The 20,102-nt window shown below is 41.4% G+C and overlaps 2 protein-coding genes across 13 annotated transcripts in view; one reads left to right on the forward strand and one right to left on the reverse strand.

The window, feature by feature from the left end:
• The window catches only part of OSMR (oncostatin M receptor), a 65,517-nt gene extending 60,684 nt beyond the window's left edge, over positions 1 to 4,833 (forward strand). For 4 of the 8 annotated variants that reach the window (XM_043547430.1, XM_043547426.1, XM_043547429.1 and 1 more), the window contains one exon: positions 1,424 to 3,042. In XM_043547430.1, coding sequence (XP_043403365.1) covers positions 1,424 to 2,032 — 609 coding nt within the window. In that variant the 3' untranslated portion in view covers positions 2,033 to 3,042. Of the gene's footprint in view, positions 1 to 1,423 lie in introns of all 8 variants that reach the window. The other 4 variants (XR_006291175.1, XR_006291174.1, XM_043547427.1 and 1 more) reach the window with 3 other exon arrangements.
• A 7,739-nt stretch (positions 4,834 to 12,572) lies between these two features.
• Positions 12,573 to 20,102, reverse strand: part of RICTOR (RPTOR independent companion of MTOR complex 2) — a 183,309-nt gene continuing 175,779 nt past the window's right edge. For all 5 annotated transcript variants that reach the window (XM_043547431.1, XM_037902702.2, XM_037902705.2 and 2 more), the window contains 3 exons: positions 19,144 to 19,267; positions 18,047 to 18,185; positions 12,573 to 17,447 (listed from right to left, as the gene is read on the reverse strand). In XM_043547431.1, coding sequence (XP_043403366.1) covers positions 17,373 to 17,447; positions 18,047 to 18,185; positions 19,144 to 19,267 — 338 coding nt within the window. In that variant the 3' untranslated portion in view covers positions 12,573 to 17,372. The remainder of the gene's footprint in view (positions 17,448 to 18,046; positions 18,186 to 19,143; positions 19,268 to 20,102) is intronic.

Consider the following 20,102-nt stretch of genomic DNA (forward strand, 5'->3'; position numbering starts at 1 on the left):
TCCATTTTCCATCGACATGACTCTGTAGTGATTAGTTTACGCTTTGAAGTCTGTCTTTGCAAGGATAGGCTCTAGACAGTTACTTCAAAAGTTATAAAAGCTCTTTCCACACTCTCAGACCTGTCAGAGCAAAGTCCTTCTAATGCCCTTTGATATCTTAGCTTTCAAAATTAGAGCTTAAATTTGACTATTCCTCTGAGACATGCACTACATCTTGACTATGGGAGTCCTGTAAACTCTTCCTGATTGCTGCTCCCTCTCCTGATGTTTGCTACAGCAAGAAGTTAGACTTCTGGGAGAACTTAACCTGCCAATGTTTATGTTCCTTGTGGATTTTTAGAAGGACAAGCCCCCCAAACAGGTTTAACACAGTCAGGGTATGTCTACACTTACAGAGTTTTTGCGCTGTAAGTTTCACCAGTGATAGGGAACTGGTGAAAGTAAAGCGCTGGTTTGTGTACTCACTCAATTCCTCAGGTGTCAGAGAGTGTTTACACTACCAGCACTTCCATCGCCAATGAGAGCAGCGCTGTAGGGCAGCTATCTCACAGTGCAGCTCTCTCAATAGGTCTTGTCGGAAGGGGGGTGTGTGAACGGAAGGCATTCTGGGTCCCGTGCTGCCCTGCTTCATGTCCCAGCAGCCCCATTACTTCCTTGTTTCTTCTTTGGCATTTTTTTAAAAACCTCCTGCTGTCTGGCTGCTTTCCCCGTCACATCTACAAACTAAGGGAAAGGGAGCTTCAAACGTCCCAGGGCTTACAAGGGAAGGGGCGGATGTCTGTGTGTCAGAGCAGAGAAGGTGCTGAACAGAGTGGTCGCTTTTGGAACTGTGGGATATCCTTCGGAGGTCAAAAGGGGTTTACAGTGGTAGAACGTGTCTTCACTTTCACAGCAGCGCAAAAAGAACAGTGGTAAGAGCTGTATGCCTCTCGTGAAGGTGATTTTGTTTTTGCAGTGAAACTTCTGAGTTTCAATGCAAAAAGTCATTAACAAGTATAGATGCTCCCGTGGGGGTTTTAGCGCAAAAAAGGGACTTTTTGCACTTTAAATGGTAAGTGTAGACATACCCTCAGTTGCAGTCTTAATTATGGTTTGCAGTGTTACATGACGGACACTAATTTAAGAACTTGTACATCTGTTCAAAGGGGCATGGTCTCTCATTGCTCAGCAAATTTCCTCTGTTGAGATTAGAAAAAGAGCTCTCCAAAACTGTCTTGTAATTAGATCCAGCTGAAGATCAAACTTCCAGCGAACTAGAATGATGTGTATGCCCTCCCCCTCTGATCCTATACATTTTGTAAAAATTCTGACTATACAGAATTTACTCTACGTTTCTAAAAATGCTTAAAATAATCATTCCCTTTTCACCTAGTCAGTGTATTTTTCATTGTTCTAAAGTAACTGTCTTCTCATTGCTCTGCAGCTTAATTCTGAAGCAGTACTGAAGCTAAGTGACTGCATTCCTGATACTGTAGTATTGGAGAATACATCAGAAGCCAATACACTACAGCTGTGGAGCCATGGGAATATTTTAGAAAGTGAAAGCAAAGTTATCAATCCTTCCTGGGTGTATTTTATTCAAAATGAAGTGGGAAATTTGATGTGCACACAGTCAGCTCCAGAAGCTTGCACTTCATTTGAAAACTTAGCCTATTCTTCCCAGACTGCACTTGGTTCCAGCCTCTATCAGAACCTGTGGATGTCAGAAAAGAGTGAGCCACAGTTGTCTATCTTGTTGTACCAGCCACAGCATTACATTGAAATTCTGAGTAAAGACACTGTCACATCATTAAGAGAAATCACTGAGAGAGAAGGTAGTTTGAGATATATTTCACAAATGGAAGTACCTTGTTCTGAGGCTAAGTTGAGTGATTTGCCCCATTCCACTGAGCCCATGGAACATTCAAGTTACAAAATACAAACAGTCTTGGGTTCAGAGCTGGTCACATCTACATCTGATGAAGGCATTCAGAGTCAGGACAGCTCTACTTCTAGCAACTCAACAGCGTTATTGCTTCCAGGCCGGCATTAAAAACTGACCTGCACATTTAAACAATCCGTATGCTGCAGTTCAATCAGAAATTAAGGGCATTAAGCAGGAATTACAGGGTGAGATGGTATGGCCTGTAGTATCTACACATTCAGATCACAGCTGTCTCTTCTGGCCCTAAAATCTATGAATGCGAGAGATGAGATGCACCATGATTTGTGCAAGGTCACTAAACTACAACAGAGAACATTTTCATTCTCTGATCACAGCCAAGGGACACCCTTCACATGTATTATCCGGCATGGACTTATTGCATTGCTGACGCTAGCATAGAAGGCATGTATTGTGAACCTCAGCATGGAACATTACTCCTAACTTTGAACTCCCTGGCTTTGATTGGTTGGGGTCAGAATGTTAGTTAACTGTGTTTTTTATTTAATTTTCCACATAACAGTAATAAAAAAAAAATAGCCCCCAGAATGAAGGCTTCAGCTGATCTTTCATGGCAAAGTGCTTAAAGGAATTTATTGTGGTACACAACACTAGCTGCACCTTTGACCCTTCTCTGGGCTGTCTGAGTGCACCCCTTCAGGTGCTAGGCCCCATGCCTTCACCACCTGCCTCTAGGGGGGAATCCCATGATTCTCTCACTCTAAGACTGAATCTCAGGCAACAGCCCTCCTTCTGTGTACCAATCATGATTGCCCAACTGGGTTCAGCCTTGCAAACCCTGCAGCAACTCTGATCAGAAGTGAATATCAGGACCCAGAATGGCCTTTTCAGAAACAAAGGATTGTTTCATCTCAACAATAGAAACAAAGCATAACAAGAGCAAGGGTGTTTTAACACAAGAATTACATACATCTCAATCTTACCTAAGCTTAGGGCCCAGGCACCCTCACTTCTGACTGCTGAGTTCAGTCTGCAGCCCAGCCCTGGTCTACATTACGAGTTTAGGTCGAATTTAGCAGCGTTAGATCGATTTAACCCTGCAGCCGTCCACACAACAAAGCCATTTTTGTCGACTTAATAGGCTCTTAAAATCAATTTCTGTACTCCTCCCCGACGAGGGGATTAACGCTGAAATCGACATCACCGAGTCAAATTTGGGGTAGTGTGGATGCAAGTCGACAGTATTGGCCTCCGGGAGTGCTCCATTGTGACCGCTCTGGACAGCACTCTCAACTCAGCTGCACTGGCCAGGTAGACAGGAAAAGCCCCGCAAACTTTTGAATTTCATTTCCTGTTTGGCCACCGTGGCAAGCTGATCAGCACAGGTGACCGTGCAGATCTCATCAGCAGAGGTGACCATGGAGTCCCAGAATCGCAGAAGAGCTCCAGCATGGACCAAACGGGCGGTATTGGATCTGATTGCTGTATGGGGAGACGAATCTGTGCTATCAGAACTCTGTTCCAAAAGACGAAATGCCAATATATTTTCAAAAATCTCCAAGGGCATGAAGGACAGAGGCTTTAACAGGGACCTACAGCAGTGCCGTGTGAAACTTAAGGAGCTCAGGCAAGCCTACCAAAAAAACCAAAGAGGCAAACGCCCACTCGGGGTCAGAGCCCCAGACATGCCGCTTCTATGATGAGCTGCATTCAATTCTAGGGGGTACCCCTACAACTACCCCACACCTGTACGTGGACTCCTGCAAGGGAGTCTCATGCAACAGGGATCTGTTAACGTGTCTGGGGACGGAGCGGAAGTCCTCCAGTGACATCTCAATGAAGCTCTCCTGGAGGTATTCCCAAAGCCTTTGCGAAAGGTTTCTGGGGAGGGCAGCCTTATTGCGTTCTCCATGGTAGGACATTTTACCATGCCAGGCCAGTAGCACGTAGTCTGGAATCATTGCATAACAAAGCCTGGCAGCGTGTGGTTCCGGTGTTTGCTGGCATTCAAGCAACATCCGTTCTTTAGCTCTCTGTGTTATCCTCAGGAGAGTGATATCATTCATGGTCACCTGGTTGCAATAGGGGAATTTTATTAAGGGGACATTCAGAGGTGGCCGCTCCTGCTGGGCTGTTTGCCTGTGGCTGAAAACAAATCATCCCCGCTGTTAGCCACGCGGTGAGGGGAGGGGTGAAGTGATCATCCCAGAAAATTGGGCGTGGGGAGGGTTTAGTTGGGTTTGTGCTGCACGTTAACCTGAAAACATCAGCCCCTCCTTTTAAATGGCCAGTGTGTCTTTTTCAGTTTTACTCTCCCTTTTTTTCCCTCCCGCAGCTGCAAATGTTTCAACGCTGCCACTAGCATCTCCATCCCAGAGGCTAGCGCAGATAAGAAGCCGAAAAAAACGTACTTGCACCGAAATGTTCTCTGAGCTCATGCAGTCCTCCCACACTGAAAGAGCCCAGCAGAATCTGTGGAAGCAGACAATGTCAGAGTCCAGGAAAGCACAAAATGAACATGAGGACAGGAGGAACACGTGAAAGGACAGATGGCTGGAGCAACAGGAGAGGTGGCAGCAGTGTGATGAGAGGAGGCAGGATGCAATGCTGAGGCTACTGGGGGATCAAACTGATATGCTCTGGTTGAACTGCAGGAAAGGCAGCAGGAGCACAGACCGCCACTGCAGCCCCTGTGTGATCAACTGCCCTCCTCCCCCAAACGCCCAAGAACGCAGTGGGGGTGGCCCTCCGGGCACCCCACCACTCCACCCCAGAGGACTGCCCAAGCTACAGAACGCTGGCATTCAATAAGTTTTGAAGTGCAGTGTGGCCTTGTCCTTCCCTCCTCCCCCACCCCACCCGGGGCTTCCCTCCTGGCCCACCCCTCCCAGGCTACCTTGGCAGTTATCCCCCTATTTGTGTGACGAATTAATAAAGACTGCATGAATTTGAAACAATGACTTTATTGCCTCTGCAAGCGGTGATCAAAGGGGGGGAGGGGAGGGCGGTTGGCTTACAGGGAAGTAAAGTGAACCAAGGGGGTTGATTTTCATCAAGGAGAAACAAACCGAACTGTCACACCATAGCCTGGTCAGCCATGAAACTAGTTTTCAAAGCTTCTCTATTGCGCAGCGCACCCTGCTGTGCCCTTCTAATCGCCCTGGTGTCCGGCTGTGCGTAATCAGCGGCCAGGCAATTTGCTTCAACTTTCCACCCTGCCATAAACATCTCCTTACTCTCACAGATATTGTGGAGCACACAGCAAGCAGTAATAACAATGGGAATATTGGTTTTGCTGAGGTCTGAGTCAGTAAACTGCACCAGCGCGCTTTTAAACGTCCAAATGCACATTCTACCACCATTCTGCGTTTGCTCAGCCTGTAGTTGAACAGCTCCTGACTACATTTTGCATAGACTACATGATAATGCATGAGGTGTTTACAATGCCCATAACTGCCATGGTGAGCTGAGTAGGCTCCATGCTTGCCGTGGTATGGTGTCTGCAGGAGAGCAGAGTTGCAGGGGAAGCGGTGGTTTGGATGACCAGTTTTGCAGACCTACTGCACTGTCTGCTGCCAGGACACAACAGCTGAGCGGGCTGCACGCTTGCCGTGGTATGGCGAGACAAGAGCAGCCGAGCAGAGTTGCAGCGGAAGCGGCAGATGACAACAGTCATATAGAGGACCTGCGAGACCACCAGGAGAGCAGAGTGGAAGCGGAAGCGGTCGTTCAATGACGACGGTTTGCAGCCCTACTGCACTGTCTGCTGAAAGCAGTATGGCGCCTGCACAGAAGAAAGGCGCGAAACGATTGTCTGCCCTTGTTTTCACAGAGGGAGGGGTGACTGACGACATGTACCCAAAACCACCCACGACAATGTTTTTGCCCCATCAGGCATTGGGAGCTCAACCCAGAATTCCAATGGGCGGTGGAGACTCTGGAACTGTGAGATTGCTACCCACAGTGCAACACTCCAAAAGTTGACACTCGCCTCGGTACTGTGGACACACTCTGCCAACTTAATGAGCTTAGGGGGGACACACACAATTGACTGTATAAAATCGCTTTCTAAAAAATTGACTTCTATAAATTCGACCTAATTTCATAGTGTAGACGGTGCTTGGTTAGAGACCTTTGTCAAAGCCTTCTTGAAGAAATTGAAGATAAGCCCTAGAAATCCAGGAATTCTGGCTGCTTCATGTTCTGCAAAACTTGGTCCAGACAGAGTATGCTTTCAAGGTTGATAGTCTTCTAGATGAAATAAGTGATCTGATGACTTTGGACGACAGACCCAACAGTACTAGTGCTTCCCTTTCAAATAGGAAGGCTGTTAGATGCAGCCAGTTTGGTCTGGATGAAGCAGAGGACCTTGTGAGAGGAAGTCCTGTCTCTTTGGAAGCTGTAGTGGCAGTACTATTTCAGCTCCAGTCCAAAAACCAAGGTCTCCTTGGCCAATGTGGGGTTACCAATATTACTGTCACCTGTTCTCATTTTATTTTCTGGGCCACGTTCCCTAATAATGGGAAGGATGGAAATGCATAGAGGGGGCCCTGTGGCCCTGTCTGTGTGATAGTGCATCTGTCTCCTTGGATCTGGGGTCCACTCCTCTGGTGAAGTACCTTGATCTTGTCACATTCATGTGGTTTGTGAATAGGTCAGTTGAGGGTAGGCTGAAAGATTGGACAATTAACTCGAAGACTTCCTGATACAGGCACAATTCAGAACTGCTCACCTTGGGCCTGCTGAGCCAATTCACCTTCTGGTTCAGGTCTCCCTTTACATGAACTGCCCTCAGAGAGACGAGAGAGTGCTCCGCCCATTATATGATTTCCATTGCTCTGGCATGTAACCCTGATCATCTTGTTCTCCTGTGGTGGTTCACATATGTGACTGTGGTCATGTTATCTGACTGGTTCCTCTCTAGGCTGGAATGAACCTTGGGTAAGCTCAAGCTTGACTGCATAGTTCTATGAGCTATATGTTGTGGGTCCTTTCCTCCATGTTGTAGATGTCTTGAGCTGTTTGGGATGCCAGGTGTGTTCCCCTGCCCTCCAGACTGTCATCGGTTGTCAGGATCAGGGGATCTGAAAGGCATATGTGCATTTTCTGGCAGGCATTGCCCTGGGCTGACCACTGATTTAAGGAGTTGATCACCTGTGCTAGAATCCTTATTTGATCTTTCATGCATTCTGGGAAGTGGGTTCCATACCTTGAAGATGAAGCCTTGAAGGCACCTGATGTGTGATTATGCACAGGCCTGTCCCATGGAGTGATCCCTACGCACAATACTAGAAGGCCTAGCAATTGAATTTTCACTGTAATAGTGGGCCCTCCTGCAGTTCCAAAACAATGTGAGGTCTTCTTGAACCTTCTGGAACCTCTCTAGAAGAGGAATATATCCTTGCTATCAAGGTATCTATGTCCACTCCCAAGTGAGTTATTTGGGTGGACAGAATCAAGGCGCTTTTCTCGAGGTAGATAATAAAGCCATTCGCCTACAGGAGATTCAAGGTTAGGGATGTAACAGTGTGTGCTGTTTCTGATTAAGATGTCATGCAGGAACAAGTACAGATGGATCCCCTGAAATCTGAGTCTGGCTATGATTATCACCACCACCTTTGTAAAAACATGTGGGGCTCAAGACAGGCTGAATGGGAGGCATCTGGTATTGAGATTGCTTCCTGCTGTAGGAAAACCCTAGGAACCTGTGATGGCACAGTCTGCCAGGGATGTGGCTATATGCATCTGCCAGGTCCACTGAAGTCAGAAAGGTTTCAGGGGGTAGCCATGTTAGTCTGTATCAGTAAAAACAGACAGGAGTCCTTGTGGCACCTTAGAGACGAAAATTTATTCGGGTATAAACTTTCATGGGCTATAGCCCACTTCATCATATACATGGAGTGGAAAATACAGTAAGCAGGTATAAATATACAGCACATGAAAAGATGGGAGTTACCTAACCCAGTGGGGAATCGGTGCTAATGAGGCCAATACAATTAGGGTGGATGTGGCCCATTCCAAACAGTTGACAAGAAGGGGTGAATATCAACAGAGGGAAAATTACATTTTGTAGTTCTAACAAGGCCAATGCAATCAAAGTGGATGTGGCCCATTCCCAACGGTTGACAAGAAGGTCTGAGTATCAACAGAGGGAAAATTATTTTTTTGTAATGACCCAGCCATTCCAAGTCTTTTTTCAGGCTTAATTTGATGGTGTCAAATTTTCAAATTAATTCCAGTTCTGCAGTTTCTTGTTGAAGTCTGTTTTTGCAGTTTTTTTTTTTTGTTGAAGAATGGCAACTTAAGTCTGTTATTGAGTGCCCAGTGAGATGGAAGTGCTCTCCTACTGGTTTTTGAATGTTACAATTCTTGATGTCCGATTTGTGTCCATTTATTCTTTTGCGTAGAGACTTGGCCATTTTACATGGCAGAGGGGAATTGCTGGCACATGATGGCATATATCACATTGGTAGATGTGCAGGTGAATGAGCCTTTGATGATGTGGCTGATGTGGTTGGGTCTTATGATGGTGTCCCTTGAATAGATATGCGGACGGAATTGGCAACGGGGTTTGTTGCAGGGGTTGGTTCCTTGGTTAGTGTTTCTGTTGTGTGGTGTGTAGTTGCTGGTATTTGCTTCAGGTTGGGGGGCTGTCTGTAAGTGAGGACTGGCCTGTCTCCCAAGATCTGTGAGAGTGAGGGATCGTCCTTCAGGATAGGTTGTAGATCCTTGATGATGCACTGGAGAGATTTTAGTTGGGGGCTGTAGGTGATGGCTAGTGGTGTTCTGTTACTTTGTTGGGCCTGTCCTGTAGTAGGTGACTTCTGGATACCCTTCTGGCTCTGTCAGTCTGTTTCGTCACTTCACCAGGTGGGTACTGTAGTTTTAAGAATGTCTGATAGAGATCCTGTAGGTGTTTGTCTCTGTCTGAGGGATTGGAGCAAATGCAGTTGTATCTGAGGGCTTGGCTGCAGACAATGGATCGTGTGATGTGGTCTGGATGAAAGCTGGAGGTATGTAGGTAAGTATAGAGGTCAGTATGTTTCCTGTATTGAGTGATGTTTATGTGACCATCACTTATTTGTACTGTAGCGTCCAGAAAGTGGATCTCTTGTGTGGACTGGTCCAGGCTGAGGTTGATGGTGGGGTGGAAATTTTTGAAATCTAGGTGGAATTCCTCAAGGGTCTCCTTTTCATGGGTCCATATAATGAAGATGTCATCAATGTAGCGCAAGTAGAGTAGGGGCATCTGATGAAATGGGTTATATCCCACAAAAGCTTATGCCCAGATACATTTGTTAGTCTCTAAGGTGCCACAAGGACTCCTTGTTTTTTTTAACTAAAGTCAGAAAATTGCCCTGGGACAGGGATGACACCACAGAGATTAGGGTCTCCATTCAGAACTTAATTTTCTTCATCTACTTTCTGAGCCTCTTGAGATCTAGAATGGATTGGATTCCCCCCAACACTTCTACAAAAGTGTTCTACTCCATATTTATCATTCAGTAGCCAGGCAAGGTACTAACAAACTTCAACAGGACTTTATTTTTAAAGTGGAAACATCTTTTCCAAGCTGCTGCTGCACCCTCAGTAGCTCTCCCTCAGCCTCTTCAACTCCTCCCTCTTCCTTCCTGTTCTTTCAGACTCCCAACAGCCAGTGCTCCCAATTCTAATAATTACAAGCAACATCTAAACACCACAAACAGATTCTTTCTTCTGAGGGAATGGTCCCTATTACTCCCAAATCCAGGAGGTGAAAATTTTTGTTCTGGACTAGACCTTGCTTTAAAGGGTCATTTGAGATGGGGGAGGTGAATGAAAAACAGATGGGGTGGAGCCTATAACGCAAGGGATGATCCCTGGCTCACTGATCTATTTCCCCCAGAAATGGGAAATCCTGCTCCTAGGCTTCAGCTCCTGGTGGAAACCTATGCAGTCTTTGTCATAAAGAGGCTTTGGGAGCAGCAGAATTCCCTCAGGGCTTGACTTTCTTCCCAAACCAAGATTCTACAGCTTTTTCTGGAGAACCTGCCGTCTCTGTGTTGGTATTTCTGTGAGGATGAAGGCCAAAAGGAGCACTTTCATCTGAAAACTGGTCTCTGCTCTCTCTTAAAGGCATGGTGTGATGTCAGGAGGGCCTCTCTAGATTTTGCAGCATTGTCTGCCACTGCCTTGTCTAGCTTCTTTCCAAAAAGCAGGGCTCCTATGAATTTGGCAGAGCACAGCACCAGATTTGAGCATCTATCCATCTTCCACAAGGACTGAGCCATATGTGATGCCTGGTCACTGAGCTGGTGGCCATAGCTTTGGTTGAGATTTATTGTGTCCAATGAGGGAAACTTTCTTTAAAATAGATCCAAAGTCAGGGTGACCTCTAGCCTTGATGGCTCAAGAAATCTTCCAGCCAGGAAAAAGATGTCTTAAGAAAGCAAGTAGCTGTCAGGGACTCTCTGAGGGAGACCTCAAAGCCTTTGAGAGTAGCCTCCATTTTTCTATCCATGGGATCCTTCAGATAGAACCATATCTTGAGAGGGGGATGCTATGGCAGGGTCAACCTTTGGTATCTCAGTAACTGGACCTTTCATTCTTAGATCCTACAGAACCCAAGATCCTTTCTCTTAACATGCTTGCCCTTGTTTGGCTTACCCCACTCATCCCAGATTACTTCCTCGAAGGAGGAAGGTAGGGGAATCATGGCCTCAGGGGAGTATTTTGAGGGGAGAAATTGGCTCAGAGGCTTACTCTTGGGATTTTTTTAGGTTGAATCTGAATAGTAGATACAACCTTGTTGGTATATGGCCCTGAATTTCTCATGGTGGGGGGGAGACAGGGGAAGGCTTTCCCCAATCCTGATCAGAGTCAGAGCCTGACAAGTCACCATTCTCTGTGGAGGGGGAAAAAGAAGAGGACTCATACCACCTAGATCTTTTTACACTTTCTTCCCCTTTTTTTGCGTCCTTTGATTTTTTTTAGCTTACCTAGAGAGCTTATGAGCTGTTGCGGCTTTGGTGAAGACTTGTGCAGCTAGCATTGCCGAGAGCCTGATCTCAAAAGATCTCCTCCTGAGTCTTCCCCTGCTGTGTCCCATTCCCAGGGATGTGGAAGAGAAAAAGGTTCTAGAGTCCTCCCGGCCAAATTGGGAAGTGCTTATGAGCCCTGCTTCTTTCCCCAGTATGCTCAGGACCCATTTTGGGACTTGGGTCAGGGGAAGGAGGAGGGAGGGATTTGTTACCCTGCAAAGTCTGCCCTCTCTGTTTTCCAGGGGCCCCTTGGGACTTATCCCTTGAGTCAGCTGGCTGGGGTCCTCCTTGTCCTCGGAGCCTTTCCCTGCTCTGTCCATTGACTCGTGGTTCATTTTACCCATGTTGAAGTCACGGCAACTCTAGTGAGTAGCGGATCCCACATGCCTGCCCAACTCATAGCCCTTGGACCTAAAAGAGTTAGATCTAGAAGGCTGGGTGCAGCCTGGGAACAACTCACTGTCTTCCAAGCCTCAGGAGGGCAGTCTGACAGATGGAGCACTGTATGGATTTCAGTTGGAGCTTTTTAGGCTACTCTCCCATACCTGGAAGTTGCAGAGAAGCAAGCAGGGAGGCACTGCAACTGCAGCTCTCAGGAGTTCCAACACCCAGCTAAAAAACTGGCCAGGGAGGAGGAGAGGCTGAGAGGGAGATCACCACTGCCCCAGATTTTGACAAAGAAGTCCCCCACACCTTCCAAGCAGAAGTGAAGGTGGGAGCTGTCTGCATGCTGCCACAGAGGCAGAGAAATTGGAAACAAGTGGAAGTATGGCCAGACGATGTGACTCCAGAACTCTGATCTGTTTCCATCAGCAGCAGCAGAGAGAGTAGCCTAGATGTCAAGAACTGAGACACGCTGGACTGCAGAACAACTGGGAAAGCTTCACTGTTCGCCAAGAGGACGTCTGAAAATCCTACATCAAGACTGGTTATCACTTACCTCAGAAATGAGCAATGGCAGCCACATCACATAAATTAATTGTACTTCAAAATAAGATACAATATGAAAACAGTCAAGCATTAGTAAGCCGATATCCAAGCAAGGATAATCCTTTTTGTGTTATTTTCTAATGACATATTAGTCAAAGAATAGTGGGAACACTGTAATAAAAACTATACACCAGTATAGTATATCCTGTTGAGTCCTATGCCACTTGATATCTATACTATTATGGAAAAATTTCTTTATGGGTTATATTAAGAACTGGTCAAAAACTAAAAAAATCTGAAATTTTCATTTAGTTTTCAAAAATGGAATTTTTTGCTTTTTGAAATATATCAACATGTTATCATTCATTTCCAAAATAGGAAACTTTCAAAAGTGATTTTTTAATAATTTGAATTACTTTCTAAAAAAACACTTTGGTAATTACCACAAGTAAAAGATCATATGGTTAAAACTGTTTAAACATTTTTCAAAATTCAAAAATCATTTATGAAAATTTGTAATTTAAGTGATAAAAATTAAAGTTGATTCATCAATTTATAAAAACAGATTAAAATATTTTTCGGAAAATGGGAATTTTTCCTCAAATGGGCATTTCTGCCCAATTTTCATTTGAAAATTTAAGTTGTTCTAGTTATATTTAGTAACTCAAATACACTGTATAATAAGAAATTCCAACTCATTTCTAGTGCTTAGAGGTAGTTAAGACACCAGGACAAATGTAAGTAGTTTAAGCATTTTATTAACAATGCATCCCTTTGATAAGATTATACTTCAGGAGGCTTTTAATGCCCATGAACATGAACTGTACGCACTATACAAAAACCAAAAAACACAAAAAAAGATCAAGGTGGGCAAAGCCATGATGAGACAAGCCTCTGTTTAAATTATACACAGCTCAATGAAATATTCTTACGGAAAATATATAAATACTTTTTCTTTCTATGTTACAGGTATACAATATAAATCAGATTTCAATGTCTGTTCAGTGACCTACAAACACTAGAACCTCCAAATATGTAGCAGCGTATTACTAAATAATAATAATAATAATAATAAAAGTAAAGAAACCACATGGGGCAGGGAAAATAAGTCTTGAGATTTTAACAATCCCTTCCCTCTTCAGAAAGACTAATTTACATCATCTCTTATAATGCAGTTTTAGGGATATTGACAGCCAATATTGGAACATTTTTTCAACTACATCTACAAAATGTCTGCCTTTTTCCCCTAAGACATTGCATTTTGTGCTAAAACAACCTATTCAGTGGCAAAATGGCAAGTTACACTTTTTTGGCATAAATTACATTTCTCAAATTAAATAGTGTATTTTACAAAGCAAGTCAAGCAAAATGTGCAATTTCTGCATGCTGTGGCATTGCTATCCGCCTATTTTACAAAAACAGTCCAAAGAAAATCCACATTCTTTAATGAACATAAAAATCTGTTGTGAACAAAAATATCTAGGAAATCAGAACATGGAGCTAATAAACAAATCGAAGAAACAAAAGGCTAACCTTTCCCACTTCCTACCAAGGGGAAAACTAACACGGTTTCTAACATGTTCCCAAAGGTCTTTCATAAATTTAGGATTTTACTTTCACTACTAGTATACCTTTAAATAAGCAGAGTGGTATAAGTGAATGTAACCGAAAAAGATTACAGAATCTTTTCAGCTGCCTCCACAGCGAAGCACAACTCGTTAGAACCTTCTGTGTAAGAGCAGAAAGGGTATGAGTAGACGGCTATAGGAGACATTTTTAAACCTAATCTAAACTTCTTCCATGAAGAAGGATTCCTCATTATGAATGTACATTCACTTTACAATGTTACATAAATTTGCCCAAATCTAGAAAAGCAACTGTGGATTACAGTGCAGACTGAAATGGAAGCATCTGAAAATTTCGCTGCTCATTACTCATTCTCTAAATGTTTTAGAACTATTTCTAGAATAATTATTTCTCTTCTTTATACTACTATCATAGCCGTTACTGTTTTTTGTTCAACTCCCTCTCACCATAAATTAGATTCACATTCAAGATCACTGCATATGTTTCTAAGAATAATGGTAAAATATATGAATAATTTCTCACTGCTGCCTGGAACATACTTTAAAATGTATATAAATGCAACTTACTTCTGAGTGTTTCAACCCAACCCTCAAGTCACCCCCACCTCCAAAATCTCTAGACAAGTAAGCTTTTATGGTGTAAACTATTGAATACTTTATCATTTTAGTGTGTCATAACAAAAATCAGAAGACATCTGTAGGTAAATATTTAAGGTCAGATTAAACAGTAAAATTCTTTGATGAGCACTATTCTGTTTCTCACATACTTTATGTCCAATGGCCAAAATTACTGAATGTGCACACCTAGCCACAGGTAAGTGATGAACTACTGCAACTTTCCTTGACATTAGAGAGCTAGGAGTGTTCAACACCTTTGAAAATTGGACCTCTAATCTAGATGCCTAAATATGGCTTTAGGTGTTTAACTTCAGGGACCCTCCTCTGAACATGGTGGCTATACTGTAATATTGATTCATTCATGAGTTCTAAGTCACAGCAAATGCAACTCTTGTGAGTATACTTAAAATGCAAATACTGTAACTGAATGCTATAGGCTTTAGCAGATGTTAAACAGCATTACAAATTTTTAGGTTTGGGAAGATACAGAGTGGGCAGAGTCTGTCAGCTTCTCGTCTCCTTCTAAAATGCGGGGGGGAATTAAGCATAAGGATTTTCAATTAGGTCTAAAATAAGCTGCATTTTACAATTCTTATTTTTCTCTTTATGTAAATATACCTAAATGATATTAAAGGAGCAGAATAAATGCTCTTAAATTAGGAACTTTGGAAAAGGATATTTTGAAAATTCACTCTAAAATTCAAAATTCACAGCTTATAACTAATGCAAATGTCACAAATTACTCCAAATCATACAGTACCCCTTCATTTGTCAATTAACATTAAAAATTAGTGTGAACTAAATGTAAGTGAGTTCTAGAAATGCCGTATCTATGAAGCTTACAGAACTGACATTACATCTATTATGCATATTTTGTTGAAATCTAATAACATTGATATAGATATCTGAAAAATTAATCTTCTGCTACCATTGAGATCAACCCTTAAATTTTTAGCAATGTTTCCATACATTAACTTCTTGGTGTAATGATTCCCCACATAATTGAGTACTTCAAAATACATAAGCATTCAAGGGTGGAGATCCAGACCTGGCGGTGAACAGAGGAGTTAACAGAGTAGCATCAATTTTTAGAAGTATACTGAAATCTTCATTTGCTTGCTTTTTGTTTATTGAGAGACTTTCTAATGTTCTTTATATACTGTAGATAAAAACATTGACAAAGTTTTGTTTTTTTAAATAAAGGTGGATAAATGGTTTACATTGCCTTAACTGCAAAAAATAAACAGATTTATTTGATTTAACACCATCTAGAGTTCTTAAAACAAAGAGTTCATACTCTATCCTAACTGAGGTAGTGTTGGAAACTACTGTATAACATATGCTAATCCCATTTTTGATGGGAACACTACATTATTTGCTTTGGAGTTTATATCACTATTTCTTATATTGTGGTTATTTTGGTTTTGCAGAAATGTTTATTCCTTAAGACCAGAGAAGTCCAAATAACTACTGTTGGGTAATGTTTTCCGTTATCGAATATATTTCATAGACACGTTATACTGTTATTGGTGTCATTGATGGTAAGAGTTAAAGTGATTTCTTTCTGCTCTTTCCTTCAGTGGGATCTCACAAAAAGATGAAAAACTCAGGGAACTAAATTTTACTGTGAGAGAAGCAGTCTGTAGCCCTTCAAGTGCTTTGCTGTCAGGTGTTGGCATAGAGTGACATGCAGTGCACTCAGTGAAATTAATTCTGCAAAGCAATGTTAGGCAACAACATGAAATTGCTTTGTCCCCAAAATGAATTTCCGATATGATAAAATTAATTCTGTATGTCATTAGGAACTGTGTTTTGCTCTTATTAGCTCACAGGGCTATGGAAATCTCCAATAGCACATTATTTAATAAGGTAACATGAGGGTTATGAAATATTGGGATAAATTTAACCTATCTTCACCTAAACTATCTAATCTGACACTTTAATTATAAAAAAGGTAAAAGTGAATGGGTTAAAAAGGTGTTCTATCTAATACAGTCCAGCTGAATGATTCACATATCAAAATCAGGCTTTCTAATGAAGGTGACCAAGCTACTGTATATACAGATTTGCATATATTTGTATTTAATTCTTGTCAAGGCTTCCAAATCTCTTTAGATACATAAAAGATTTTTTTTTTTTTTTTAGGTTGCACTCAATTTATCAACCTCACTAATAACATGATGAAGGCAGTTATTGTACCCATTTATCGGTCATTGTATCAAGTAAATTGTGCAAAAGATCCTAAAGAACACCAATATAAAATTAAAGTACTGCTCTTTCAAAATTTGGTACTTAAGGCTTTTCGCTACAATTATTAGCATTATCTGGTGATCAGTCAGACATGAAAATTAAAGCAAACATTTGTTTTAGAAAAATGTTTCCCATGGAATGTGGAAATTACCTACTACTATGTATTTTACCAAAAAAAGCAACAATGATCAAATATTTTCTAGTTTAGCTGATACATTATTCACCCCATCTGATACAAATCATGCTTGTTAAAGATTTTCATTTAAGAATAAGACCGATGTTCTCAATACATGAGCATGAATATAGAAATCCCAAACACCACATGCATAATGTACAGGGAAAACAATCAAATTTCAGTTGATTTAAAAAAAGGATTTGTTGCTTTTTAAATCAGAAACTGTAGTGAAAATCCTTAACCAATTTAGATAACATGTTGTATGTAATTGCCACAAAACTGGAGAGAGTGCTAATAAAATAAGAAATCTTGCAACTATAGTAACATTAAAATAACTTACAAGAAAACCCCAGATTCATGGAGGCTTTTCTTTCTATCTGAGGTTACGAACCCCTCAAGTAGTGTTACAAACATTAAGAAAACTAACATAGAAGGGCCAACATTAGTCTCTTGGTGTCCATGGTTACAGTATGCCCCACTGTTGGCAATGGGATATACTCTCATGTACCCGGACTCCTGGCGTCCAGGGGTTAATAAACAAGGCATCATTCTGTTTATCTGGAACAGAATTTGAAGTCAACCATTTAAAAGAGGTCTCTGCACACTGTCGTATATTGTTTAACTGTCGTATTAAAAATGAAATGAAAACCTGTGCAGGCGTTCAGTGCTTGTTTCTTGCATATATTGGTAACTACTATTATTAAAACTATGGTAATGAGTCACAATTCCCCAAGGGCTCAGAGGGCTGGGGCAGTCATTTTTGTTGAGAAAAGTCTTCAGTTCACTCTTCATGTACCAGTAATTTCTGGAACTGTCTAGGAGATGGTCCTCCTCTCTTTGCTGTCCAGTCAATCAGAAGTTGTCTGAGGCTTTCAGCAAGTCCATATACCATGCACTGTACAAAACTGAGGTCAGGATTCAGCGGATGCGTCAATTACTGGTTGTTTTGGTGGTGTTGTTAGAACAGCCTCTGCTTCTTCATGCATCTAAAGGGCAAAGAGGATGCAGTATTAACTTACAGGTGTTCTACCACGAACACATCATAGAACCACAAAATTGGCATGAGTGCTCACTTCAGTTATAGCACGATGAAACCTGAATCCAATTGGTGCATCTTTTGAAATTAATACTGTGAAGAACTGGGAAATACCTATTTTTTATGAACATTGTGCATGCCTCTGTATGTTGATGGGTTACTTACCATGGAGGGAATGCCAAATATAGGTAAGACACTATGAGAATAGATGTCTGTTTAAATCCCTGTCTCAGAGTGCTGTGCACCTTCTGGCAAGTAAATCATACTTTGTTGTAAATAAACTGCTCCTGAGTTACTGCATACTAAACAGAGGCTCCTGAAAGGAAACCCTTCCCAAGACCACTGGGGCCTAGTAGGTATCACAGTTGGAAACCTGGGGATGTAACTCAAAGACCCAAAGATCCAGTAGCTGGATTACAGGGTCCTACCGAAAGAGAAGTAGAGGCCTGGACCTATCACTTGAAAAGAGTACACATGGGATGACAAAAGGGTCTCAGAAGGGGCAGCTTACCCAAGGATCATGACAAATAAATCTTCACTTCTACTTACTTGTAAAAACTGTACATCTTGAAATAGCTCCTGAATGAACCTTCGAGATGGCAGTCGAAACGTGCAGTGTGCTAGCAAGTAGGACACCTCCGAGTAAAGGCATATGTCATCAAATGCTTGGGGGAATTTCTCTTTAATGCTAATTATTTAGGAAAAGAAAGCAATTTTAATATAATCTCACACGTAACCATCATAATATATTTGTTAAAAAATTGTTCAGCTAAATGTTGGTCATAATGGTTAACAAAAACTTATCTCTTCAACCACAGAAGTTGAGAATTTTGAATTTGATGAGCCAAAACAATCAACTCATGTAAGAAGAGAAGCACCTAATCCAAATGATCTACAGCGATTATTATTATACTGTTTGGGTTACATTAGCTAATATTTTGTATCCAATCAGGGGAAATTTTGATTAAATGAAGTTCTATACAAGTATACAAATAAAAATCTCAAATTGGAAAGCACTGTTCAAATCCTGAGGCTAGATTTTATTTTAAAGTGAACAGGACAGCATAGTAGTTTATAACCAAATAGTACAGTATATAATTAAAAGCAACAGGCACTCATTGCATGTAGTGAAGCATTAAGAAAATTCATACAATAAGGACTTCAAGCAGTCAAACTTTTTTTAAATGTACAAAACCACTGCATATCAGATGCACAAAATATCATAATGGTTAAAGGACTATTATGAAAGAAAATGAGACAGAGAAAACAAGCAGATATTAATTTAAGGTTTAATAATAAATCTTAAAAAGGCAAGTCCTTAAAGTCTGTCATCCCTCAACCTGTCCTTAACTCCCACCAGTATACATAGGCATGACAGAGTTCCTACAAAATTGTACAACCATACCTAAACAAATATGTGCAGTGCTTAGCACTGCACTTATTAAGCAAAAACTGAGCCCTAATTTTGGATTCTCTTAGTTGAGACATCATGCCAACCCATCTCTACAGACTTATGATGAAATCAGTTTTGATACTTTTTAAAGCCAGGAGAAAAAAAAATGAAAAAAAATATTAGTTACGATTTTACAAGATATCTACACAGAATGCTGGTAAAAACTATAGTTTGAAGGACATGTTTTACTTACGTTAGGAGTCCAGTTTCATGGCCTTTTGTTCCTACTGAACTACTCAAATTGATTACTAAGCGTAAGACTTCTTTTCGCAGCAGTATTCGGCACACTGGTGTATCATCTGGGATTGACTTTACTCCTTAGGAAAATAAATTCCACAGTATTAATTTCAATCAGGACACTGTTTCATTGTGTTAAATGGAAGTGTCATGTACTATATACAGCTGAACTGTGCTAATTCACAAAAATTGCTGCATTTTGTGAATTACCAACACACACACACAAGCTAAAAAATACAAAACCAACAAAAATCACTAAATATACTTTGTTCATTTATTTTCACACAACAGTAATTTAGTTTTAACTAGTTAGATTACAGCTTCTTAAGTATACTAATAAATATTGTGCAATATATTTTACAACAAAAAGGTCTTAAAGATGCAACACCTAACTACATTTCTGTCCCTGCTGTGGCACTGGCAGACCAGGTGCCAGCTCTAGCCACGGCTTTAGGCCTCGGCCAAGCACTCACAAATTCACTGCTGGAAACCAGTCTGTTTCACCCGTGTGTTAGTATGGATAAGATGGGTACTGGACTTATATCAAAGTGTTGAGTCTTTACGAAAAACTTAAATAGCATGTGATAAAGGTATTGTAAGTGAGATTGCTGCATGCAATAATCTCACTTATAATACCTTTATCACATGCTATAAAAGTAATATTTACGTTTTTGCTTTGTAACCACAAAAATATGTTTGCGCTGACACTATCAACTCCTGTCCATCAAGAAAGGCCATCCAAACTAAATGGGCCATTGTGGAACATCGGTATAGAAAGACTTTGTTAATTGCCCCCTCACACCATGAAGCAGCTACATGAAAAAGGGCTCAAGCTGAGGGGATGAATTCTGGAAGAAAGAAATAAAAATAGCTGACAAGAACATTTTTCATCTCTTTTGCTATTTGGACTCTCAC

Source organism: Chelonia mydas, chromosome 5 (assembly GCF_015237465.2).
Source record: "Chelonia mydas isolate rCheMyd1 chromosome 5, rCheMyd1.pri.v2, whole genome shotgun sequence".
In the NCBI taxonomy this organism is placed as follows: Eukaryota; Metazoa; Chordata; order Testudines; family Cheloniidae; genus Chelonia; species Chelonia mydas.